Here is a 21,439-nt window from a genome sequence, read left to right as displayed (position 1 = left end):
GTGATTTATTGACAAGAAACAGAGGTCCCACTGTCCACCTGCACTCTTCAACCTCATCCTTCAGGAAATACTCTGCGAATCTTTTCTCCACATAGTTTCACGTTTCTCCACATTATGATCTATCCAGGATGTTCTTGCCCATTCATGAAGCCTGACAATTCCTCCTGGAGCTGGTTTACATCTTCCTCACGACACACCTTCCCCCTGAGCATTGTCCTCCCCACAAATCTGTAAAGATTACATTTGGCCCCCAGCTTCTATCCACTGATATATTTTGTGGACGGCTGGGGCCCAAATACTGATCCTTGCTCGGGGATCTGAGTACAGGAGCAGGAAAGACTTGCTTCAGTTGGATAGGAGCTCAGTTAGCTTGCATCTGCAGGACTGTGTGTATATTTGGTCTCCATATCGGAGGAACAATAGCATTGCCGTTCAGGGACAGCAGCGAAGGGTCACCAGACTTATTCCCGGGATGGCGGAACTGTGTCCAATGACGAGAAACTGGGCAAACGGAGCCTGTATTCCCCAGAGTTTTGAAAAATGAGAGGCGATCAAGCTGAAATTTACAAAATGCTTAAAGAGGTGGACAGTGCCGCTTCAGGTGAGATATTCCCGCCGGGCTGGAGATTCCTGAACTAGGGCCCAACTTCAACATAAGGCGGTTCTCACTTCGGTCTGAGATGAGGAGAATTTTGAATTCCCTTGGATGGCTGTGAATCTTTGTGATTCTCTACAGCAGAGGGGCGTGAGAGATCACTCTTTCAGCATGTTTCAGGATGGAGTTTCCAGGTTTCTGATTACCAACGGCATTCAGGGTTATTGGAATCGGGAGGGTAAAAGGCACTGGAGTAATCGATCAGACAGAATCATGTTGAATGGTGGGGGCTGAATAGCCGAGACTCATTCCGATTTCCTGTAATCAGTCTCTGAGTATTGCGGTGAAATTCCTCGGGGAAACGCTGAACTGACCGTGTTCACCAGCGCCGGAACATTGAAACTGAAAGCGATTTGAAACAGGAAGCGCTGAGGGTGAACATGGCGTCCAGACAGCAGGGAGAGAGTTGGACCGAGGAGACAATTTGTCCCATTTGTCTGGATTTCTTCACCGATCCGGTTATACTGGATTGTGGACACAACTTCTGCCGCTCCTGTATCACCCAGAGTTGGGAAAAGAAGGAGATAAACTCCTGCCCGGAATGTAGAGAGGAGTTTACGGAAAGAAACCTCAGGGTAAATCGGGCCTTAGCGAATCTGGCGGAGAAAGCTCGAAAATTAAAGCTGGATCCGACAGAGAAGGAAAGTAAACCTCACTGTGAGGTACATCAGGAAGATCTGAAACTGTTTTGTGAAACTGACAAGAAGTTGATCTGTCTGATTTGTAGAGATTCGCGGGAACACAGAGAGCACCGCTTCCTGCCGATCAATGAGGCTGTTGAAATCTACAAGGTAAACATTGTATTTTGTCATCGAGATTTCTATCAATCAGTTCCCATCACTCTGAGATGACTGGAGCAGGGGACAGAGACAGTAACTTAATCACGAAACCACAAAACCACAACTGCTTTCCTGAAAGGTTATTGATCTCGGAAATATTTTTGAAAGGTTTTCTCACATTTTCAGGGGCGAACACGATACCAGTTTAATTTGGGTGGCACAGTAGCTCAGCGGTCAGCACTGCTGCCTGATAGCACCGGGGACTCGGTTCGATTCCCGGCGGGGGTGGCTGTCTGGAGGGGTTTCCTCCCACAATCCAAAAGCTGTGCAGGTCTGGTAAACTGGCCACGCTAAATTGCCCACAGCTTTAGGTGCGTTCGTCAGGGGTAAATGTGGGGAGATGGGTCTGTGTGGGTTGCTCTTCGGAGGGTTGGTGTGGACTTGTTGGTTGAAGGCCCTGTTTCCACACTAGCGGGAATCTAACCTCATCGTTATTTTCCAATTCCAGGATCAGCTGAAATCTTCTTTAGATTCTCTCACAGAGAAGAAATCGGCGGTTCTACAAACGGAACTGACCCAGAAACGGAAGATTTCCGAAGTGAGGGTGAGCTCTCCCTGTGCTGGTTTTCTGGGATCTCGGTTAGTTTTGTTCCCTTTATCGCGGGACATTAATGAGGTTTCACATTTCATTTGGTAGGAACAGGCGAGCAGTCTGCAGACCCACATCATATCCGAGTTCACTAAAATGCACCAGATTCTCACTGAGAAAGAGCAGCGTTTACTCAGAGATCTCAGGGAAGAAGAGGAGAGGGTTGTAGAACCAATGGAGAAAAACCTTCGAGAGATTCAGGAGAATTTAAATTCTATTGAGGAGGAACTCTCAAAGTTGCAGAAACAGATGGAACAAAAAAACGAGCTGATATTTCTGACGGTGAGGGAATATATTGCAGGTTATTGCTGATAGATTCCGGACATGATGACAACTTTAAAAATAATATGGAATTTAATGTAAAAAATACTGAACTGATCTTGTGGCTGTCGGGACGATTCTGCCGTTGTCTCTGTATGTAGAAGGGTCATTGCTCCCGAAGCGTTCACTCTGATTTCTTTCCACGGATCCGTCCAAACCCGCTGAGCCTTTCCAGTAATTTCTGTTCTTTTTGTAAGCGCTGCCATAGTGTCTGCAGATTCTCGGGAATACCGACATTCTCCCGCGAATGCGTTGTGATAGTTTTATTTGTTTCATTATTATCTCCGTTTCTGGGACAGTGGGAGTGTGAGAGTCACTGTGTCTGTGAGCGGGACTGATAGTCAGTTCCAGTTTATTTTACCCCCTCCTCAATCTTCCTTCCAAAATGTATCACTTTACACTTCCGTGTTGTGTCTGCTCATTTCAGCAGCCTGTCTGTCTCCTCCTGAAATCTGTTACTGCCATCCTCACTGTTTGTGATTCATTTCTTTCAGGAGGAAGCTTGTCGGAAGAGAAGGTAGGACATGCTCTTTACTGAAATTCTGCACAGTTTGCTCAATAACTCAGGGATGGGTTATTGTGGGGTTATTTCCTAGTTATTGTCGTCGGTTTAAAGTGTCATTCATCGATGACAGTTACTCCAGTTATGATTCACACGTGAGTGTTTTTATAATAAGAAGCTAATTACAGACTTGAAACATGCTTTTATAAAACACTTCTACGATGTTGTAAACAATGACAAGATGCCTGTAAATAGTACAGCCTGGTTTTCAGGCTGGAAGTGATCACTGCCCTGCCACACTGCCCATGTTTCCGGGGAATGGCCATCCCTGTCCCTGCATGGATCTTGACCAACCGAGACAGTCAGAGTTTAAAGGGGGAATCATTTTTGTTTCACATTTTACAACACTAACTCGCAACGTAGCCTTTATAAAGTGTACAATAAATGCAAAATTAATAAAACAACTTTATTTAGTATAATGTCATGTTTTGAGGTATTTCCGATCACCATTGGAAATTATAGTAAAGAGTCACTGAGATATTGATGCAGGTTTTAGTGCATCTTAAAGGAGGGAAGAGAAATAGAAAGATGGTGAGGTTCAGGGAGGGAATTCCAGAGCTGAAGGTCTGGGCAGCTGAAGGTCCAACCTCCAATGGGGGGAGGGACTAAAATCAGAGATGGTCAGAGATGGAAGTAGAGCAGCAGGATTTTCGGGGAGTTGTGGGAAACATGTATAACACAGTTGGACATGAGGTTTCTAGATGTTTCAGTTTTTGTTGCTGTTCCAAAAGCTCTGTTCATAATACAGCAAGGGGGTGTGTGATGTCTCAGTAACTGATCTGTGATAAGGACATGTGCCTTTCTCTGGACCTGGGGGTTTCCAATCCTTGCCTAGGTGGCGGCACGGTGGCTCAGTGGTTAGCACAGTTGCCTCACAGCATTAGGTTCCTAGGTTCGATTCTAGCCTCAGGTGACTGTGCAAACTCCACACAGACAAACATTCTCCCTGTGTCTGCTTGGGTGTGCTCTGGTTTCCTCCCACAGTCCAAAGGTGTGCAATCAGGTGAATTGGCCACGTGAAATTGCCCATAGTGTTAGGTGCATTAGTCAGAGGGAAATGGGTCTGGGTGGTTACTCTTCAGAGGGTCAGTGTGGACTGGTTGGGCCGAAGGGCCTGTTTCAACACTGTAGGGAATCTAATCTTATAATCTATTTTTGGATCAGTTTTAAAATAAGATGAACATTTCATTTTCTAGCTCATTGACTGAAATGTGAACAATGCTGAAATATTGAATATTTAAATCATTTCATAAACATTCTAACAAAGCAGAATTTATAATGTCATCTGTTTAATACTTATAGGGTTACTGAGGAGCAGAACACACTCTCAGCTGTGTGTGCCTCTCTATCTCTCAGACAGTTCACCTGCCCTTTACTATGCACAGTCTGGACAGAAACAATACACACCATTTATCCAGGTAAACTTGTGTATTCATTTTCCTGATAAGTGCAGTTGTGCAGGGGCTCTGTGGCCCCTGTTTATATTTTCACATCGCTAGTTGTTAATTCTGGGAGACTATCCCTGGAAGCATTGTAGTTTCTATAGGTTCATTTGGACAAGTGTCTGAAGCAATCAGCTCTGTGCGTCAGAGCAGTGAAGGGTTCTGTCTAACCAGAAGATTAGATAACAAACAGGATTTCTAAAGGCGACTGAGGTGGCTCCATCTGGATTGACATTGGAGGAACAGTTTTTATCATAATAAAAAGGAAGACATGTGGAAACATTAAAGAACCAGTGTTAACAGGCACATACCTGATGGGGATTGTGGAGACACAAAAACAGAAGTTGCTTGAAAAGCTCAGCAGGTCTGGCAGCATCTGTGGAGAGAAATCAGAGTTAACATTTTGGATTGATCGACACTTCCTCAGAACTGATGCTAGCTTGGAAAAGTTGGTTTATATGCAGAGGATAGGGTGGAGGGGAGGAGTAAGGAGTAGACAATAGATGGGGATAGAACCCAAAAAGAGAGACGAACAGTTAGACAGACAAAGGAGTGGATAATGATCTGGGTAGCAAGGTGCATAGCTGTTAATGGAGACTATTAGTGGCCAACATTAGGTCGTGTGTAATGTCAGACTATGTGAAAGCCAGGCCTGGTGTGTTGGGTGGGGGCGCTAGGACATGGGAGAACTCATACCCTAAAATTATTGAACTCAATACTAATTCCAGACAGCTGCAGGGTCCACAAGCAGAAAATGAGCACTTCAGCAAGTCTGAGACAGAGATGTTGGCCAGGGAACAGGGTTGTGTGATAAAGTGGCAGGTAACTGGAAGCTCAGGGTCTTTTTGCAGGCAGAAAGTAGATGCTTTTCAAAGTGGTCACCCAGTCTCCACTTTGTTTCCCCAAGGTGGAGGAGACCACATTGTGATCAGTGAATGCAGTAGACTAGACTGTGGGAAGTGCAGGTGAGGTATTTCTTCACCTGGAAGGTATGTTTGGGGTTTTGGATACTGAGGTGGAAGGAAGTAAATTGGCAGGTATTACTCCTTCAGCGGTTGCAGGGGAAGATGCCATCGAGCTTTGAGTGGGTGTTGGGAGTGAAGGAACAGTGCACCAGGGTGTCCCGGAGGGAATGGTCCCTGCAGAAGGTGGATAAAGGAGGGAAGCAGACTATGTGTCTGGTAGTGTCATCTTGCTGGATGTGGTAGAAATTGTAGCTAATGATCCTCTAGATGTGGTTGCTGGTGAGATGTGAGGTAAGAACAAAGGAAAGCCTGTGGCTGTTGTGGGAGGGAAGAGCAGATGAGGACGGAAGTGTGGGAGATGGGTCGGGACCTGTTAGAGGCCCTGTCAAAATCAGTGCCAGGGAATCCTTGACTGAGCAAGAAAGTGGACATCTCGGAGGCTCCCTTGTCAAAGTTGGCATCATCCGAACAAATGTGATGGAGGTGGAAGAACTGGGAGAATGGAATGGAGTCTTTACAGGAAGCAGGGTGTGAGGATGTACAGTCCAGGTAACTGTGGGAGTCAGTGGGTTTAAAATGGATATTGGTGGCCTGTCTATTCCCAGAAAGGGAAACAGGGATGTTGAGGAAGGGAACGGTAAGAGTGGGGTGGAAGTTGGATTGATAACCTTTTCTAATTCCAGACAAGAGAGGGAGGTAACATTAATGTTATCATCTATATATGGGAGAAAGAGTTGTGACTGTGGGCTGGCATAGAACTGGATCAAGAATGTTCCACATAGGGACAGGAATTACTAGGGTCTATGTAGGTACCCATGGCCACCCCTCTGACCTGAAGAAAATGAAGTGAGTTAAAAGAGAAGTGAGGATGAGCTTGGCTAAGTGAAGGACGGTGGTGGGTGGTGGGGACAGATCAGGCCTTTGTTCCAGGAAGAAGTGGAGAGTCCTGAGACCATACTGGTGGGGATTGGAGATGTAGAGTGATTGCACATCCATGGTCAAGAGGAAGTGATCAGCAGGCTTCATAACAAAGTCAGGGTTGGATCTGAGAGCACTTCCTCCAAGCTGACAGTCTGCCAACCCCACACAGCTCACTTCTACTTCCTTCCCAAAATTCACAAACAAACTCACTATTTCTGCCTGTTCCTGCCCCACAGAACTCATCAGTTCCGACCTTGACTCAGTCTTTTCTACATGGCCCAGTCAGTCTCCACATATTTATGATTCCTTGGACGCTTAATGCCAGTTTCAGAATTTCCAGTTTGCACACTCCAGCTATCCCCTCATCGCCATCTCCATCTCACCTCCAGCCCCCACCAGGATGGTCTCAGGGCTCTCCATTTTTTTCCTGAAGGCCTGAACCATCCCCACTCCCCCTCCGCTTGGCCGAGCTCATCCTCATCCTGAACAAATTCACTTTTAACTCCCCTCATTTTCCTTAGGTCAGGGGGTGACCATGGGTACCTGCATGGGCACTGGTTATGCCTGTCTCTTTGTGGGGTATGCGGGACATGCTTGTTCACATCCTATTCTGGCCCTCACCCAGAACTTTTCCTCCGATATATCGCTGATATCAGTGCTGCTTCCCTCTCTCGTCAGGAATTCAAAATGTTTTTTGATTTCACTTCCATTGTGCTCTCACCTTCACCTGGTCTATCTCTGACTCCTCCCTCCTTCAAATCTCTGTTTCCATTTCTGGGGATACACTGGTCACCAATACCCATTATCATCCCACTGACTCCCACAGTTACCTGGACTATATGTCCTTGCACCATGCTTCCTATAAAGACTCTACTCCATTCTCCCAGTCCCTATGTCTCCATCGCATTTGTTCCAATGGTGCCAACAAGGGAGCCTTCAAAATGTCCACTTTCTTCCTAAACCGAGGATTCCTCAGCACTTTTGTTGTCAGAGCTCTCAACTGGGTCCAAACCATCTCCTGCATTACAACCCTCACCCCCTCTCTTCCCTCCTGCAACAGTGATAGTGTTACCCTTGTCCTTACCTACCATCCCATCAGCATCCACAGCCACAAAATCATCAGCCACCACTTTCACCACCTCCAGCGAGATGCCATCACCAGACATCACACAGCTCCCATCCCTTGTCAGCCCTTTGCAGGGACTGTTCCCTTTGAGACACTCTGGTTACTCCCAACACCCCTTCAACAGCCTCATGGCAAATTCCCTTGCAATTCAGGAGGTGTAACATCGGTCCGTTTACCTCCTCCCTCCTCAGTAAGCAAGGACTCTAATGTACCTTCCAGGTGAAACAGCACTTTACTTGCACTCCACACAATCTCATCTGCTGCATTCCCTGCTCACAATGTGGTCTCCTCCACACCGGGGAACAAAGAAAAGACTGTGTGATCACTTTACAGAACACTTCCATTGTGTTGTTTCTGCAAAAAAAAAACGCCCTGACCTTCCAGTTGCCTGCTAGTTTAACCCACCACCCCGTTCCCTGGCCAACATCTCTGTCTCAGCCCTGCTACAATGTTCCAGCAAAACTCAGTGCAGGTGGGAAGAACAGCACCCCATTTTCAGGGTTCTGATTGAGGCATTGTTGTTCTGATCAGTGAGTTTGCAGATTAGACGAAGATTGATGGAGTAGCAGAAAGCATACGGGACTGTCAAAGTATACAGGAGAATACAGATAGACTGGAGAGTTGGGCAGAGAAGTGGCAGGTGGAGTTCAATCCAGTCAGATGTGAGGTGATGCATTTTGGAAGGTCTAATTCGAGATCAAACTATACTGTAAACGGAAGAACCTTGGGAAAAGTTGATGAGCAGAAAGATCTGGGAGTTCAGGTCCATTGTGCCCTGAAGGTGGCTGCACAGGTGGATAGAGTGGTCAAGAAGGAATATGGTATGCTTGCCTTCATTGGATGGGGTATTGAGTATAAGCACTGGCAAGTCATGTTAAAATTGTACAAGACTTTGGTTTGGCTGCATTTAGAATACTGTGTACAGTTCTGATTGTCACATTACCAAAAGGATGTGGACGGTTTGAAGAGGGTGCAGAGAAGGTTTATGAGCATGTTGCCTGGTATGGAAGGTGCTAGCTATGAAGAGAGGTTGAGTAGGTTCGGATTGTTTTCATCAGAAAAAGGAGAATGAGGAGGGACCTGACTGAGGTCTACAAAATCATGAAGGGTATAGACAGGGTAGAGATAAGCTTTTTTCCAGGATGAGGGATTCAATAACAAGAGGTCACACGTTCAAGGTGAGAGGTGAAAAGTTTGAGGGATATACGTGACAAGTATTTTACACAGAGGGTGGTAGGTGCCTGGAACGCGTTCCCAGCAGAGGTAGTAGAGGCAGGCATGGTAGATTCATTTAAGATGAGTCTGGACAGATGCTTGAGTACGTGGGGAGCAAAGGGATACAGATGCTTAGGAATTGGGCCAGAGGTTTAAACAGTGGATTTGGATCGGCTCAGGCTTGGAGGGCCGAAGGGCCTGTTTTGGATTGTAAATTTTCTTTGTTCTTTTTTTCTTTGCTCATTGCAATGTTCCTGGTCAGTTTTCCAAGGGTTTGGAGTGTGAGAAGGTGATGGGTGGTCCTGTAAGAGGTACACATGACTGTAAAATTGCTATCACTTCCAGGTCAGGGAAGGGTGTGTATTGGGATGTTAGGAATACAGGGGAAATGGAAATCAATGAATCAATGAATCGCCAGATGAATAATTAACTCAACCCTTGGTAATGGAAAAAACATTACAGAGATAAGTACGGTAAATCAAATGGTGTTCAACTATCATCCACGTGCCCACAGTACAACCCAAACAGCTTCAGAACCATTGAAGTGTTTTTGTGGAATATTGCCTGTTGTAATGTAGGAAATGAGAAAATCAATCTGGGAACGGTGTGGTCACAGGAAAAGTGTTGGGATGATAAGAAAGTCACCAGTTTTGATTTATATTGCTTGTGGTGGAAACGTCCAGTGACACCAAGGGAATTTATACATTGTATTATTTCTAATAATGATGCAGGAGATTAAAAAGTAGGCCTTTGAGGGTAGTACTATCTGGATTATTACAGGTAGCATGTGGTAGTGACAGTAGGAATAGGAGGATAAGGCAGATTCATATGTGGACAACGAGCTGGTGTAAGGAGCAAGGATTTCCATTTTTGAACCTTTGGAATCTTTTCTGGGGTATAAGAAGGATGGGTTGCACCTGTATTAAAAGGGGACCAACATCCTGGTGAGGAGATTTGCTAGTGCGACTTGGGAGGGTTTAAACTCGTAGCAGGTGAGGGTGTGTTGATGGGACCCAAAGAGATAGTGAGAACAGAAAAAAAATGAGGCTGGTGTAGTAGATAAAGGGAGCAAATTAAATATTCAAGGTAGGCAGGAGAATGGCAGAGAATGAGGTAAGACTGAGAAATTAAATTGCATTAATTTTAATGCAAGAGGCTGACAGCTAAGGCAGATGCACCTGGGACATGGTCGGGAACATTCGACTGGGATATCATAGTTATTAGCAATGAAACATGGCGGAGTGAAGCTTAATTTACTGGGTACAGATGTTACAGTGAAGATGGAAAGGGAAGCAATACGGAGGGGAGTGGTATGTTTAGTTAAGGACAACATTAGGCCTGTACTTAGGGAGGATAGTTTTGCAGCAGCAGTGGGTGCGGTGAGACCAAGGACAAGGTGGCTGCTGGGAAGAGAAATTAATCCTTCTATGGGAAAGATATAACAGAAATGTGGAGGCTCTGTAAGAAGCACTTGTTGTGAGTGTTGGATAATTTTGTCCCACTGAGACTGCAAGGAATGGTAAGGTGAAGGAGCCTTGGATGATAAGAGCAGTGGGGCTTCTCGTCAAAACGAAGAAGGAAGCTTACTTAAGGTTGAGGAAGCAAAGATCTGGCACAGCTTTAGAGGATTGCAGGGTAGCGAGGAAAGAACTCAAAAGTGGACTGAGGAGGGCTAGGAGGGGCACGAAAAGGCCTTGGTGGGAAGGATTAGGGAAAACCCAAAGGTGTTCTGCACTTAGTGAAGAATAAGAGAACGATCAGAGAGAGGGTAGTGCCGATCAAGGATAGTGGCGGGATCTTGTGACTGGACTCTGAAGAGGTAGGGGAGACCCTAAATGAGTATTTTGCTTCAGTATTTACTCGACAGAGGGACCTTGTTGATAGTGAGAACACTGTGGACCAGGTTAATCGGCTTGAACAGATGCATATTAAGGAAGTGGATATGGTGAAAATTCTGGGAAGCATCAAGATAGATAAGTCCCTGGGCTGGACCAGATATATCCAAGTTTACTACAGATGCGAGGAATGAGATTGCTGCACCTCTGGTGATGATCTTTGCATCCTCACTCTGAATGGGAGTAGTACCGGCTGATTGGAGGGAGGTGAATGTTGTTCATCTATTCAAGAAAGGGAATAGGGAAACCTCTGTGAATTACAAACCAGTCAGTCTTACATCTGTGTTAAGCAAGGTACTGGAAAGCGTTCTGGCAGATAGGACTATTTGGAAAAACATAGTTTGATTAAAGGTAGTCAGCATGCTTTCTGAGAGGCCGGTAATGCCCCACAAACCTTACTGAGTTATTTGAGGATGGGACGAGACAAGGTGATGAAGGTCAAGCAGTGAATGTGATGTATATGGATTTCAGTAAGGCATTTGAGAAGGTGTCCCACTGTAGGGTCATTCAGTAAGTTAGGAGGAATGGAATACAGGCAAATCTGGCTGTCTGGATACAGAATTGGCTGGCCAAAAGACAGCGAGGGTAGAAGATGGAAAGTATTCCACCTGGAGATCGGTGACCAGTGGTGTCGCACAGGGCTCTGTTCATGGCTCTCTGCTGTTTGTAGTTTCTATAAATGACTAGGATGAAGTGCAAGTGTTGGTTAGTAAGTTTGCTGATGATTTGCTGGTGTTGTAGGTAGTGTCAAGAGCTGTTGCAGGCTACAACAAGACATGGACAGAATGTAGAGGGTTGAGAAGTGGCATATGGAGTTCAACCTGGATAAATGTGAAGTGGTTCATTTTGGAAGGGCGAATTTGAATGTGAAACACAGGGTTAAAGATGGGATTCTTGGGAGTGTGGAGGAATAGGAACATGTACATGGACCCCTCAAAGTTGCCACCCAAGTTGATCGGGTTATTAAGAAAGCATATGGTGTTTTGGCTTTCATTAACAGGGGGATTGTGTTTAAGAGTTGCGAGGATTGCTGCTGCTCTGTAAGACCCTGGTTAGATCACACTTGGAATATTGTGTCCAGTTCTGGTCACCTCATTGCAGGAATGATATGGAAGCTTGAGATAGGGTGCAGAGGAGATTTACCAGGATGTTGCCTGAATTGGAGGGTTTATCTTATGAAGAGAGATTAAGTGAGCTCGGGCTTTTCACACTGAAGAAAAGAAGGAAGAGAGGTGACTACATAGAGGTGTACAATGTAATGAGAGGCACAGATAGAGTAGACAGCCAGAGATTTTTCCCCAGGCAGAAATGGCTGTCACAAGGAGTCATAATTTTACAGTGATTGGAGGAAGGTGTAGGGGAGATGTCAAAGGTAGGTTGTTTACGCAGAGAATGGTGGGCGCGTGGAATGCACTGCCAGTGGTGGCAGTAGAGGCAGAGACATTAGGGACATTGAAGCGATTGCTGGACAAGCACATGGACAGCAGTAAATTGAGGGGTGTGTAGGTTAGGTTGATCTGAGATTAAGATAAATGCTCAGCACAACATTGTGGGCTGAAAGGCCTGTACTGTTCTATGTTCTATGATATTCCTGGGAGACAATCCAGGGAAATTATGTGGGTATAATGAAAAAATAAGAAAAGGATGACTATCCCATTGCAGTTGTGGTGTAGGCCTTCAAATAGTCAGTGGGAAATTGAGAAGCAACATGTAGGGAGATCTCAGATATCTATCAGATTAATAGGTTTGTAATGGTGTGGGATTTTAACATTCAACAGTAATTTACTGTGGAGAAGGACATAGAACTTGGGGAAAGAAATATTGATGTCTTGCAGAGTCCATATGACAGAAGAGGAGGTGCTGCAGGTCTTAATGCATTTAGGTAGATAAAGTCCCCAGAACATGATCAAGTTGGTCCCAGAAATTTGTGGGAAGCTAAGGAAGAAATTGCTGGGCCCATTGCTGAGATATTTGTATCATCAATAGCCAAGGGTGAGATGAGGCAAAACTGGAGGATTCTTAATGTTGTGTCATTATTTAAGAAAGGCTGTAATGAAAAACCAGGTGACTGTGGAGTCTGACATCATTGGTGGGTAAGTTGTTACAGGGGATTCTATGGGACAGGATTTACATGCATTCGGAAAGTCAAGGACAGATTAGGGATAGTCCTCATGGCTTTGTGCATGGGAAACCTTGATTCACTGACATGATTGAGATATTTGAAGAGGTAACAAAGAAGATTGTCCTCATGCTCTGTCTCTCCCCTCACTCTCATACTCCCTTCCCCTTCTATCCCACAATGCCCATTCCTGTCAGGACCCATTATTGTCCCTTCCACCTCATTCTCCCTTCTGCATCACACTCCAATATTATCTCTCCCCTCCACCTGGCACTGCTATTACATTGGTGTTCCCTCCATATCACTTCCCAACTCTACATCCCCATTATTCTAAATGTCACTCATTAATAATCTCATTCTCCTCTCCCACTCTACATCACCCTCACTCCTCATACTTATTCTCACTTTCCCTGGTCCATCCATCTCCTCTGGATATCAATAACATAGGGAAGTTCACATCAACATAATTAACCATGAAATAAAATAAAGAACTGTGGATGCAGTAAATCTGGAACGAAAATAGAATCTACGAGAAAAACTCAGTCGCGCTGGCAGCAATTATGGAGAGACAGCAGAGTTAATGTTTCTGGTCCAGTGACCCTTCAACAGAACTAGATGTTAGCTAGAAAAGGTGGATTATATGCTGAAGACAGGGTGTCCAGGTGGGAGTGTGGGATTGGGGTTTATCAGCAAATAAAAAATTGATGGACACAGAACCCAGAAGGAGAGAAAGACAGACAGACAAAGGGATGGATAATGGGAGACAGAAAATATGATAGTGGGGACTATAAGGAGGTGAAATAAGGCTGGCTGTACTGAAAATAGCTCATGTCATGACAGGGCCTGGGGTGTCTGCGTGGGTGAAGGACATGGAAGAAGGTGTTCAGGCCCTAACATTATTGAACTCAATACTGAGTCCAGGAGGCTACAGGGTCCCCAAGTGGGAAATGAGATACTGTTCTTCCAGATCGAGGCTCAGCACAAACTGGAAGAACAGCATCTCTTTTTCCACTCTGTTGAGGCCACATGGGGAGAACTTCATAAACATTGGAAATTACATTGTTGGGAATGTGCTGTAGATCCACCACAGTCAGAGACAGATTAAATACTGATATGTAGCAAATCTCAGAAAAGTGCAAATAACAAAATGTTAGTTACATTAGGGGAATTCAGCTTCCCAGGATGAACTGGGACAGGCAGATTCTGAAGGGCTTAGACAGGACAGAATTCTTAAAATGTCTCCATGTGATGTTTTTAAGGCAGTGTGTAGAAAATCCAACAGGAGATAGGGCAGGGCTGGAACAGCTGACATTCACCAAGATATTGCCTGGGCTGGAGTGTTTCACCTCTGAAGACGGTCTCAATCGGCTGGGGATGTTTTCATTGAAGCAGAGAAGGCTGAGGGGAGAACCTGATGAAGGTGTAGAAAGTTATGGGGATTGCAGATTTGGTAGACAGGAGGGTACTTTTCCCCTCAATGGAATGGACAATATCAGGTGCATAGATTAAGAGAAGGAGCAGAGGTTTTTGGGGGGAATTAGGATAACATTTTTCCCCCAGATGCTGGTTTTTATCAGCACCTCACTGCCTGAAAGGAGACAGAAATCTTTGCAGAATTTGGAAGTTTTTCAGATGGAGTCAGAGTCACACAGGACGGAAACAAACTCTCCCATCCAATGAGTCTACACTGATCCCAAACTGACCTCATCCCATTTGCCAGCATTTAGTCTAGATCCCTCTCAACCCTTGCTATTCATGTGCCTATCCAGATGTTTTTTCAATGTATAATTAAACCCACCTCCACCACCTCCTCTGGCATTTCATTCCATATACCCACCACCCTCTGCATGAAAAAATTTCCCCTTGGGTTCTTTTTAAATCGTTTCAATCTCACCGTAAACCTATGCCCTCCAGCTGTGGAGTTACCTACCTTGGAGAAAATATGTTGGCTGTTCACCCTATCCATGCCTCTTGTCATTTTATGAACCTCTATCAGGTCACCGCTTAGCCTCTGACATTCCAGGGAAAAAAAGCCCCAGCCTATTCAGTCACTCCCTATAACTCAAACCCTCCAGTCCCAGTGCACCCCTACAAATACTCTTTCTGAAACTCTCAAGCCTCACAACATACTTACCCCATAGAAGGGTGACCAGAACCACACTCCAATGTGTCTCACTCCAATGTGCCGCACAGCCACAACATGGCAAGTGGGACTAGATTGGTTTGGGATATCTGGTCGGCATGGATGGGTTGGACCAAAGGGTCTGTTTCCGTGCTGTATATCTCTATGACTCTATGACACCCTGACTCCAACACTCAACGCTACGACCAGTGAAGGCAAGCGTGCCATACTCTCTCTTCACTACCCTGTCCACCTGCAACTCCATCCCAAGGAACCATGTACCTGCACCCCCAGGCCTCCCGGTCAGCAACATTCCCTAGGGCTCCACCATCAACTGTATTAGTTATGGCCTGGTCTGCCCGACAAAAATGCAACACCTCACATTTATCTAAATTAAACTCCATCTGCCACTCCTTGACCCATTGACCCATTGGCTGATCAAGGTCCTGTTGCCATCTGAGGTAATCTTCTTTACTGTCCACCAGACGATATTTTTGTGTCACCTGCCAACTTACTAACCCTGCCTCCTATGTTTGCACCCAAATGATTTATATACATTACCAGAAGCAGTGGGACCCAGCACCAATCCTTGTGGCACACCACTGGTCACAGGCCTCCAGTCTGGAAAGCAACCCTCCGCTATCACCCTCTGTCTCCTACCTTCAAGCCAATTTTTTTACTGAATTGGCAACTCTCCCTGGATCCCATGTGATCTAACTTCTCCAATCAGTCTACCATGCAGACCTTGTTGAAATCAATATCGAGAACATCTATCACTCTGTCCTCATCAATCTTTTTTGTTATCTCTTCAAAAAACTCAATCAAGACACAATTCCCCACTTACAAAGCCATGTTGACTATTCCTAATAAGTTCTTGTCTTTCCAATTGCATATTAATCCTGTCCCACCCTTTCCAATAACTTACTTACCCACTGCTGTAAAGCTCATTCGTCTATAGTGCCTGCGCTTTTCCTCACAGCTTTTTTAAAATAATGGCACCAAATTAGCCAACTTCAGTTTTGGCACCTCACCAGGAGCTGTTGATAATACAAGTATGTCAGTAAGGGGTCCAACAATCTCTTCCCAAGCTTCCCTAGTTTCTGGAAACACCTGATCGGGTCCTGCGGATTTACCTAACTTTGTACAATTGAAGACCTCCACAGCACATCCTCTTCTGTACAATGAACTTTTTTCAAGACATCAAGTTCCCCAGGTTCCCTCGTTGCTGGGCAATGGAATAGATGTTGAGAGGCTCTTGATAACAATGGGCTGAAGGGGCTCATTTGATACTGTATTACCAATGTATGTTGGTTAGCTCAGTTGGCTGGACAGTTGGTGTGTGATATAGAGTGACAGGGCAGGTTCAATTCCTATCACTGTGAAGATCCCACCTGCTCATTCATGCCCCTTCAATGAGGGATACTGCCACTGACAATAAACTCAACACTAGCTTTCTCACACTCTCTCCGATCAGAGAACAGACTTCTAGATGATGACAGCTTCACTTTTTTTTGACTCTATGTCTAAAGAAGTCGACTCTCTGATTCTTCCCATAACTATGAGATAAAAGTTTTACAGGAATGGTCAACTTCTCGCAACATAAAGGTTAACCTCCCATTAACCCTCTTAATTACTCACTGTTCCTGCAGACTAACATTTTCTGACTCAAGCACTAGAACATCCAGATCGCTCCATAAATTGCAATTCTGCAGGTTTCTTTGTTTAGTGATGCTCGTTCATAAAATTCTTTCTTGTGAAGACTCCCGTTCCCCCTCACTTCACTCAGGCCTCACACTATTCCCCCATTCTCTCACTCCACAAACTCCCATCCACCTTCTCAAAGTTGTCCTATCTCCTCACTCTTGCCTCCCCCCACACCACACCCATTCACTCTCCTTTCCCTGTCCCTCCCCTCCTTCAAACTCCCCTTTTCCAGACTCGCCTTATCTCCCCTCCACTCCCACTCACTCTATCGGTCAACCCCTCACTACCTGCTCCCTCCCTCCCTCTCTCTGATGGTGTTATTTGTTCCCTTCCCCCAGCTCCAGCCTCTCTGATTCTGGATCCGAACACAGCGCATCCCCTGCTCATCCTGTCTGAGGACTGGACCAGTGTGAGACTCGGAGACACAGAGCAGCCGCTCCCTGACTCCCCGGAGAGATTTGATTTCTGGTTCTGTGTCCTGGGATCAGAGGGATTCACATCAGGGAGACATTACTGGGAGGTGGAGGTGGGGGACAAGACTCGGTGGATTCTGGGAGTGGCCCGAGAGTCTGTGAAGAGGAAAGGGAGGATCACCCCGAGCCCAGAGACTGGATTCTGGATTGTGAGGCTGTTTCCTGGATGTGGTTATTTTGCCTCCACCTCCCCCTCTCTGACTCCCCTCTCTCTGAGTGAGAATCCCCGGAAGATCGGGGTTTTCCTGGACTATGAGGTTGGACAGGTGTCAATTTACAATGCGGACACCATGTCCCATCTCCACACTTTCACCCACACTTTCACTGAGAGGATCTTTCCCATCTTCAGTCCGGGAGGGAATGACGACGGGAAAAACTCCGCCCCGCTGACAATCTGCAGAATGAAAGGGCACTGACAGATCCATCCCATAATTTCACCCCGTCCCCTGCCAGCTGTAAACTGGGGGTTGGTCTCAGTCTGGGGGAAAGAAGAAGGGGGAGAGAGAAACAAATGTAGAGAGGGACTGACTGGGTAGAATGAGCTGTGAGCTGCAGGAACCCGGGGACATTCCTGTCTGTAATGTTGCTCCACGGGCGGGAGGTGGCGCTACATGACGGTGTTGGAGATGAATCAGTCAGTGGATTTCAGATTGAGCTCAGTGGAGTCTTTCCGGGGGGACTGGGCTCAGTCAAAATAAAAATGTCAGACTGATCTGTATATCACACACATGATTTAATAACATGGAGAAACTGGTCTTGTTTTGATCAAGTCTGTAACTATATTGCCCAGAATATTACTGCTCTTTCATAAAATTGGAAAATTTGAAAACCTCAGATTTGAAAGTGATGGGTGAATTGATCATTTATGTCATGATCAGATAATACTTAACCATGTTTGAAACCGATTAGTTAGTACAAACTGCAATGTAGGTGGAGTCACAGTTGTCACTTATCTCCTGTGAAATAATCCTTAAGTCACTCCAATGAAAATATCTGTTTGATAAAAATCATTACTCTAGCACTCTGTGCACGGAACCAATTCAGATTTTGTCAATGTCAATGTTTTATGTTTATGTACTTATAATTTATATTGGAATGCAGTATCAAATTTGAAAATAGTTTCTTCAATCAAATCAATATCTTGATTCTCTCAAGTGAAAGCAAGGTTTCTAAAGAAAATTACTTCATCAATAAATCCAACAGAGTAAAGCTGTTCTCATTTTATTTGTAAATTTCTCCAGAATATGTATCCTTATACCTCACATTTCAACTTCATCTGGATTATTTTAAAATTCACTGTTTTGAGTCAATGGAGTGTTAGTTACCTGAAATGATCCCACGTTTATTCTTGACCTTCAGTCATTGCTCCCTTATTTAGAGTCTTAGCTTCAGAGATTGAAAGAGCCCTGCAGCACAGAGACAGGCCCTTCTACCCAAACTGGTCCATGCCAACCAAACGGTCATTCCAAACTAACCTCATTTCCCTGCACTTAGCTCATATCCTTCTAAACTTTTCTATCCATGCATTTCTCCAAGTTTCTTTGAAATATTGTTAGTGTGCCTGTCTGAACCAATTCAGCTGCCTGCTTATTCTGGATGCAATCCACCCCCTGTGTAAAAATGTTGCCCCTTTTATTTTTTCCCCGCTAACTGGAAACTGATGTCCGCTCTTCTTTGAGTCTGCAAACCTGGATAAAAGACTGAGTGCATTCACCCTATCCATGCCTCTCATGATCTTATTCACTTCTGTAAGATTCCCCCTTAGTCCTTGCTTGTCCAACCTTTCCCTATAAATCAGTCACTTGAGTACAGGCAACATCCTTCTGCACTCTTTCCTGTTTAATAACATCCTTCCTACAGCAAGGTGACCAAAACTGAACCCAATACTCCAAGTGCAGCCTTACCAATGTCCTACACAACTGCAACAAAACTTCCCAACCTCTGTACACAGTGCCCTTACTGATGAAGGCCAGTGTGCCAAAAGCCTTCGTCATTGTCTTGTCTCCATGTGACTCCTCTTTCAGAGAACCGTGTACCTGAACTCCAAGTCCCTTAAGGCCCTAACATTCATTATGAAATGCCCATCTTAATTTGACTTTCCAAGTTGCAGGACCTCAGACATATCTCCATTAAACTCCATTTGCCATTTCTTGGCCCACTTCCCCAGCTGATCAAAGTCCTGGTGCAATTTCTGAGAACCTTCCTCATTGTATTCAATGCCGCCTATTTTAGTGTTATCTGGCAATTGTCATGTGGTGGGCAGTGGGAACGTCCACTTGTTTCAGACCATGAAGCTGTAAAGATGCATGGATAGAGTATTCAGCCGGTCCAAGTCCAGTCCCTTTGCCCCTCCTGCCCTGCAATATTGTTTTTACAGTCAAACTTGCATTCAATTTTGTCGTATTGTCAGTGATTCAGTTTCTTAAAATAAAGCGTAAACATAAAGCTGCAGCAACAGGTCAATGACATTAACCTCAGTGGAGGGAAATTTTAAGTATAATGTTCAACACAGTTAAGCAATTCTGGATAATTGAGGAAAGCCAGTGTGGGTTTATTCAAAACAAATCATGTTTAACTGAATTAATTGATTGAGCTTTTGACTGAAGACACAATTAGGATTCAGAGGGAATTTGATCCTGGACTTGAAAAGATTTTTGAGAAATTGTCACATGCAAGATTTAGAAGTATAATTGAAGCCCATGGAATGAAATGCCAGTGATAACATGAAGATGAATTTGACTGGGTGACAGTGAAGCAGGATTTTTGAGATGAGGTTAGTTTTACAGTAATGTTCTGTGTCGGTCTGTTCCAGGAACACTGAAACTCAGCAGATCTGGCAGCGAAAATGTCTCTACATCAATTTCTGCTTTGTTTCAGATTTCCAGCATTTGCAATTCTTTGTTTGTTGAACACCAGGTGTGCTACAAACTTCAGTTTTCACTGCCAGGGTGTGCTACAGAAACAGAAATTGCTGGTGAGAATCAGCAATCTGGCAGCATGAGTGGAGAGCAAGAAGAGACAACATTTTAGGTCCAGTGACACTATTCCAGTTTCTTGAGCATTTTGTTTTTAATTTTGTGGGATACCTTGTGATTGGTAGTGAAATGCAGATTCTTCCAGATCATTACAAAGGGTTGATGAATCAGGTTTCAAGTCGGTTGAGGCATTAGCTTCCCCACTCCCGACCATGGACTATATATTATTTTCTTGAATCCCTTTTACATTGCAGGGCTGTGCCTCTGTGGTGAGAAAAGGACTGTGAAGCTTCTCTGACCCATCACATAAATCAACACTTTTCTACACCCTCCCACTGGACAGACACAAGCAGATCTGAACAAGAGTCACACTGGATTTGAAACATTTCTCGCATCTCAGCTGCTGCCAGACTTGCTGAGTTTCTCCAGCATTCTCAGTGTTTGTGTGGAATTTGATGCTGCAGGGGGCTGTTGAGGCTGGGTCATTCAGTACATAAAAGGCTCAGATGGACAGATTTTTAACAAGGAAGGAAATCAAATGTTATGGAGTTCAGGCCGGAAAGTCAATTTGAGAATGCTCAGATTAGCTATGATCTTATTAAACAGCAAAGCAGGGGAGAGGTCACATCTGACAAACCTCAGTGAGTTTTTTGAGGAAGTGACAAAGAAGATTGATGAGTGCGATGGAAGTGTGTTTTTCTGACTGGAGATCTGTGACCAGTGGTGTTTTGCAGTGATCTGTGCTGAGACCCTGTATGTTAATAATTTGGAGGAGAATGTAGGTGGTCTGAGCTTGCAGTGTGTGACATGACCATAAAAACCCAGACTGACACTTGAGTGTAGTACTGAGGGAATGCTGCACTTTGATGCAATTCTTGTGTAGGGGTGAATATAAACAAGATCCGATGGCCAATATTTATCCCCCATTCAACATCCAAATGATTAGATGGTGTGTTCACATTGCTGTTTATGGGAGCCAGCTCTGTACAGATTGGCTGCCTTATGTTCCACATTGTGACATTGAATACAATTCTGAAATAGTTCATGGACTATAAGAAGCTTTGAGATGTCATTACAGGCACTATGCAAATACTGATCTTTTTATTTGAGGCATTCATTAGGTTATTCAGGAGCGTGACAGGGTCAGTATACCATGTTATCAGTTGTGATGGTGACTAGGGGTTATAAATATAAGGTGGTCACTACTATATCCAATTGCTGGTTTCCCCTCTGCTGACCATAAGATGCAGCAGCAGAATGGGGTCATACACCAATCAGGTTTACTCCACCATTTGATCGTGACTGATAGATTTCTCAGTCCCCGTTCTCCTTCCCTCTCCCTATAACCCTGGTACCTCTACTAATCAAGAAGCTATCCATCTCTGTCTTAAACACACTTAATGACTTGGTTTCCACATCATTCTGCAACAATGAGGTTGACAGATTTAACACCCTCTGGCTGAAGACATTCCTCCTCATCTCAGTTATAGAGTCAAAGAGTCATAGAGACGTTCAG

At 44.8% G+C, this 21,439-nt stretch overlaps 1 protein-coding gene across 1 annotated transcript; it reads left to right on the top strand.

Moving 5' to 3' along the window:
• Window positions 1-172: 172 nt before the first annotated feature.
• On the top strand, window positions 173-18,162 carry LOC148140069 (zinc-binding protein A33-like). Its single transcript, XM_087979265.1, has 6 exons — window positions 173-1,446; window positions 1,943-2,038; window positions 2,132-2,365; window positions 2,899-2,921; window positions 4,269-4,384; window positions 16,814-18,162. The coding sequence occupies exons 1-6, from the start codon at window positions 1,036-1,038 to the stop codon at window positions 17,362-17,364; spliced, it is 1,431 nt and encodes a 476-aa protein (XP_087835391.1). The 5' UTR covers window positions 173-1,035; the 3' UTR covers window positions 17,365-18,162.
• Window positions 18,163-21,439: the final 3,277 nt, after the last annotated feature.

This window comes from Chiloscyllium plagiosum, unplaced genomic scaffold, assembly GCF_037043375.1.
Source record: "Chiloscyllium plagiosum isolate Xiang-an unplaced genomic scaffold, Cpla_swu_hap1 HiC_scaffold_35, whole genome shotgun sequence".
Lineage (NCBI taxonomy): Eukaryota > Metazoa > Chordata > Chondrichthyes > Orectolobiformes > Hemiscylliidae > Chiloscyllium > Chiloscyllium plagiosum.
This window is presented reverse-complemented; position numbering and strand designations above follow the sequence as displayed.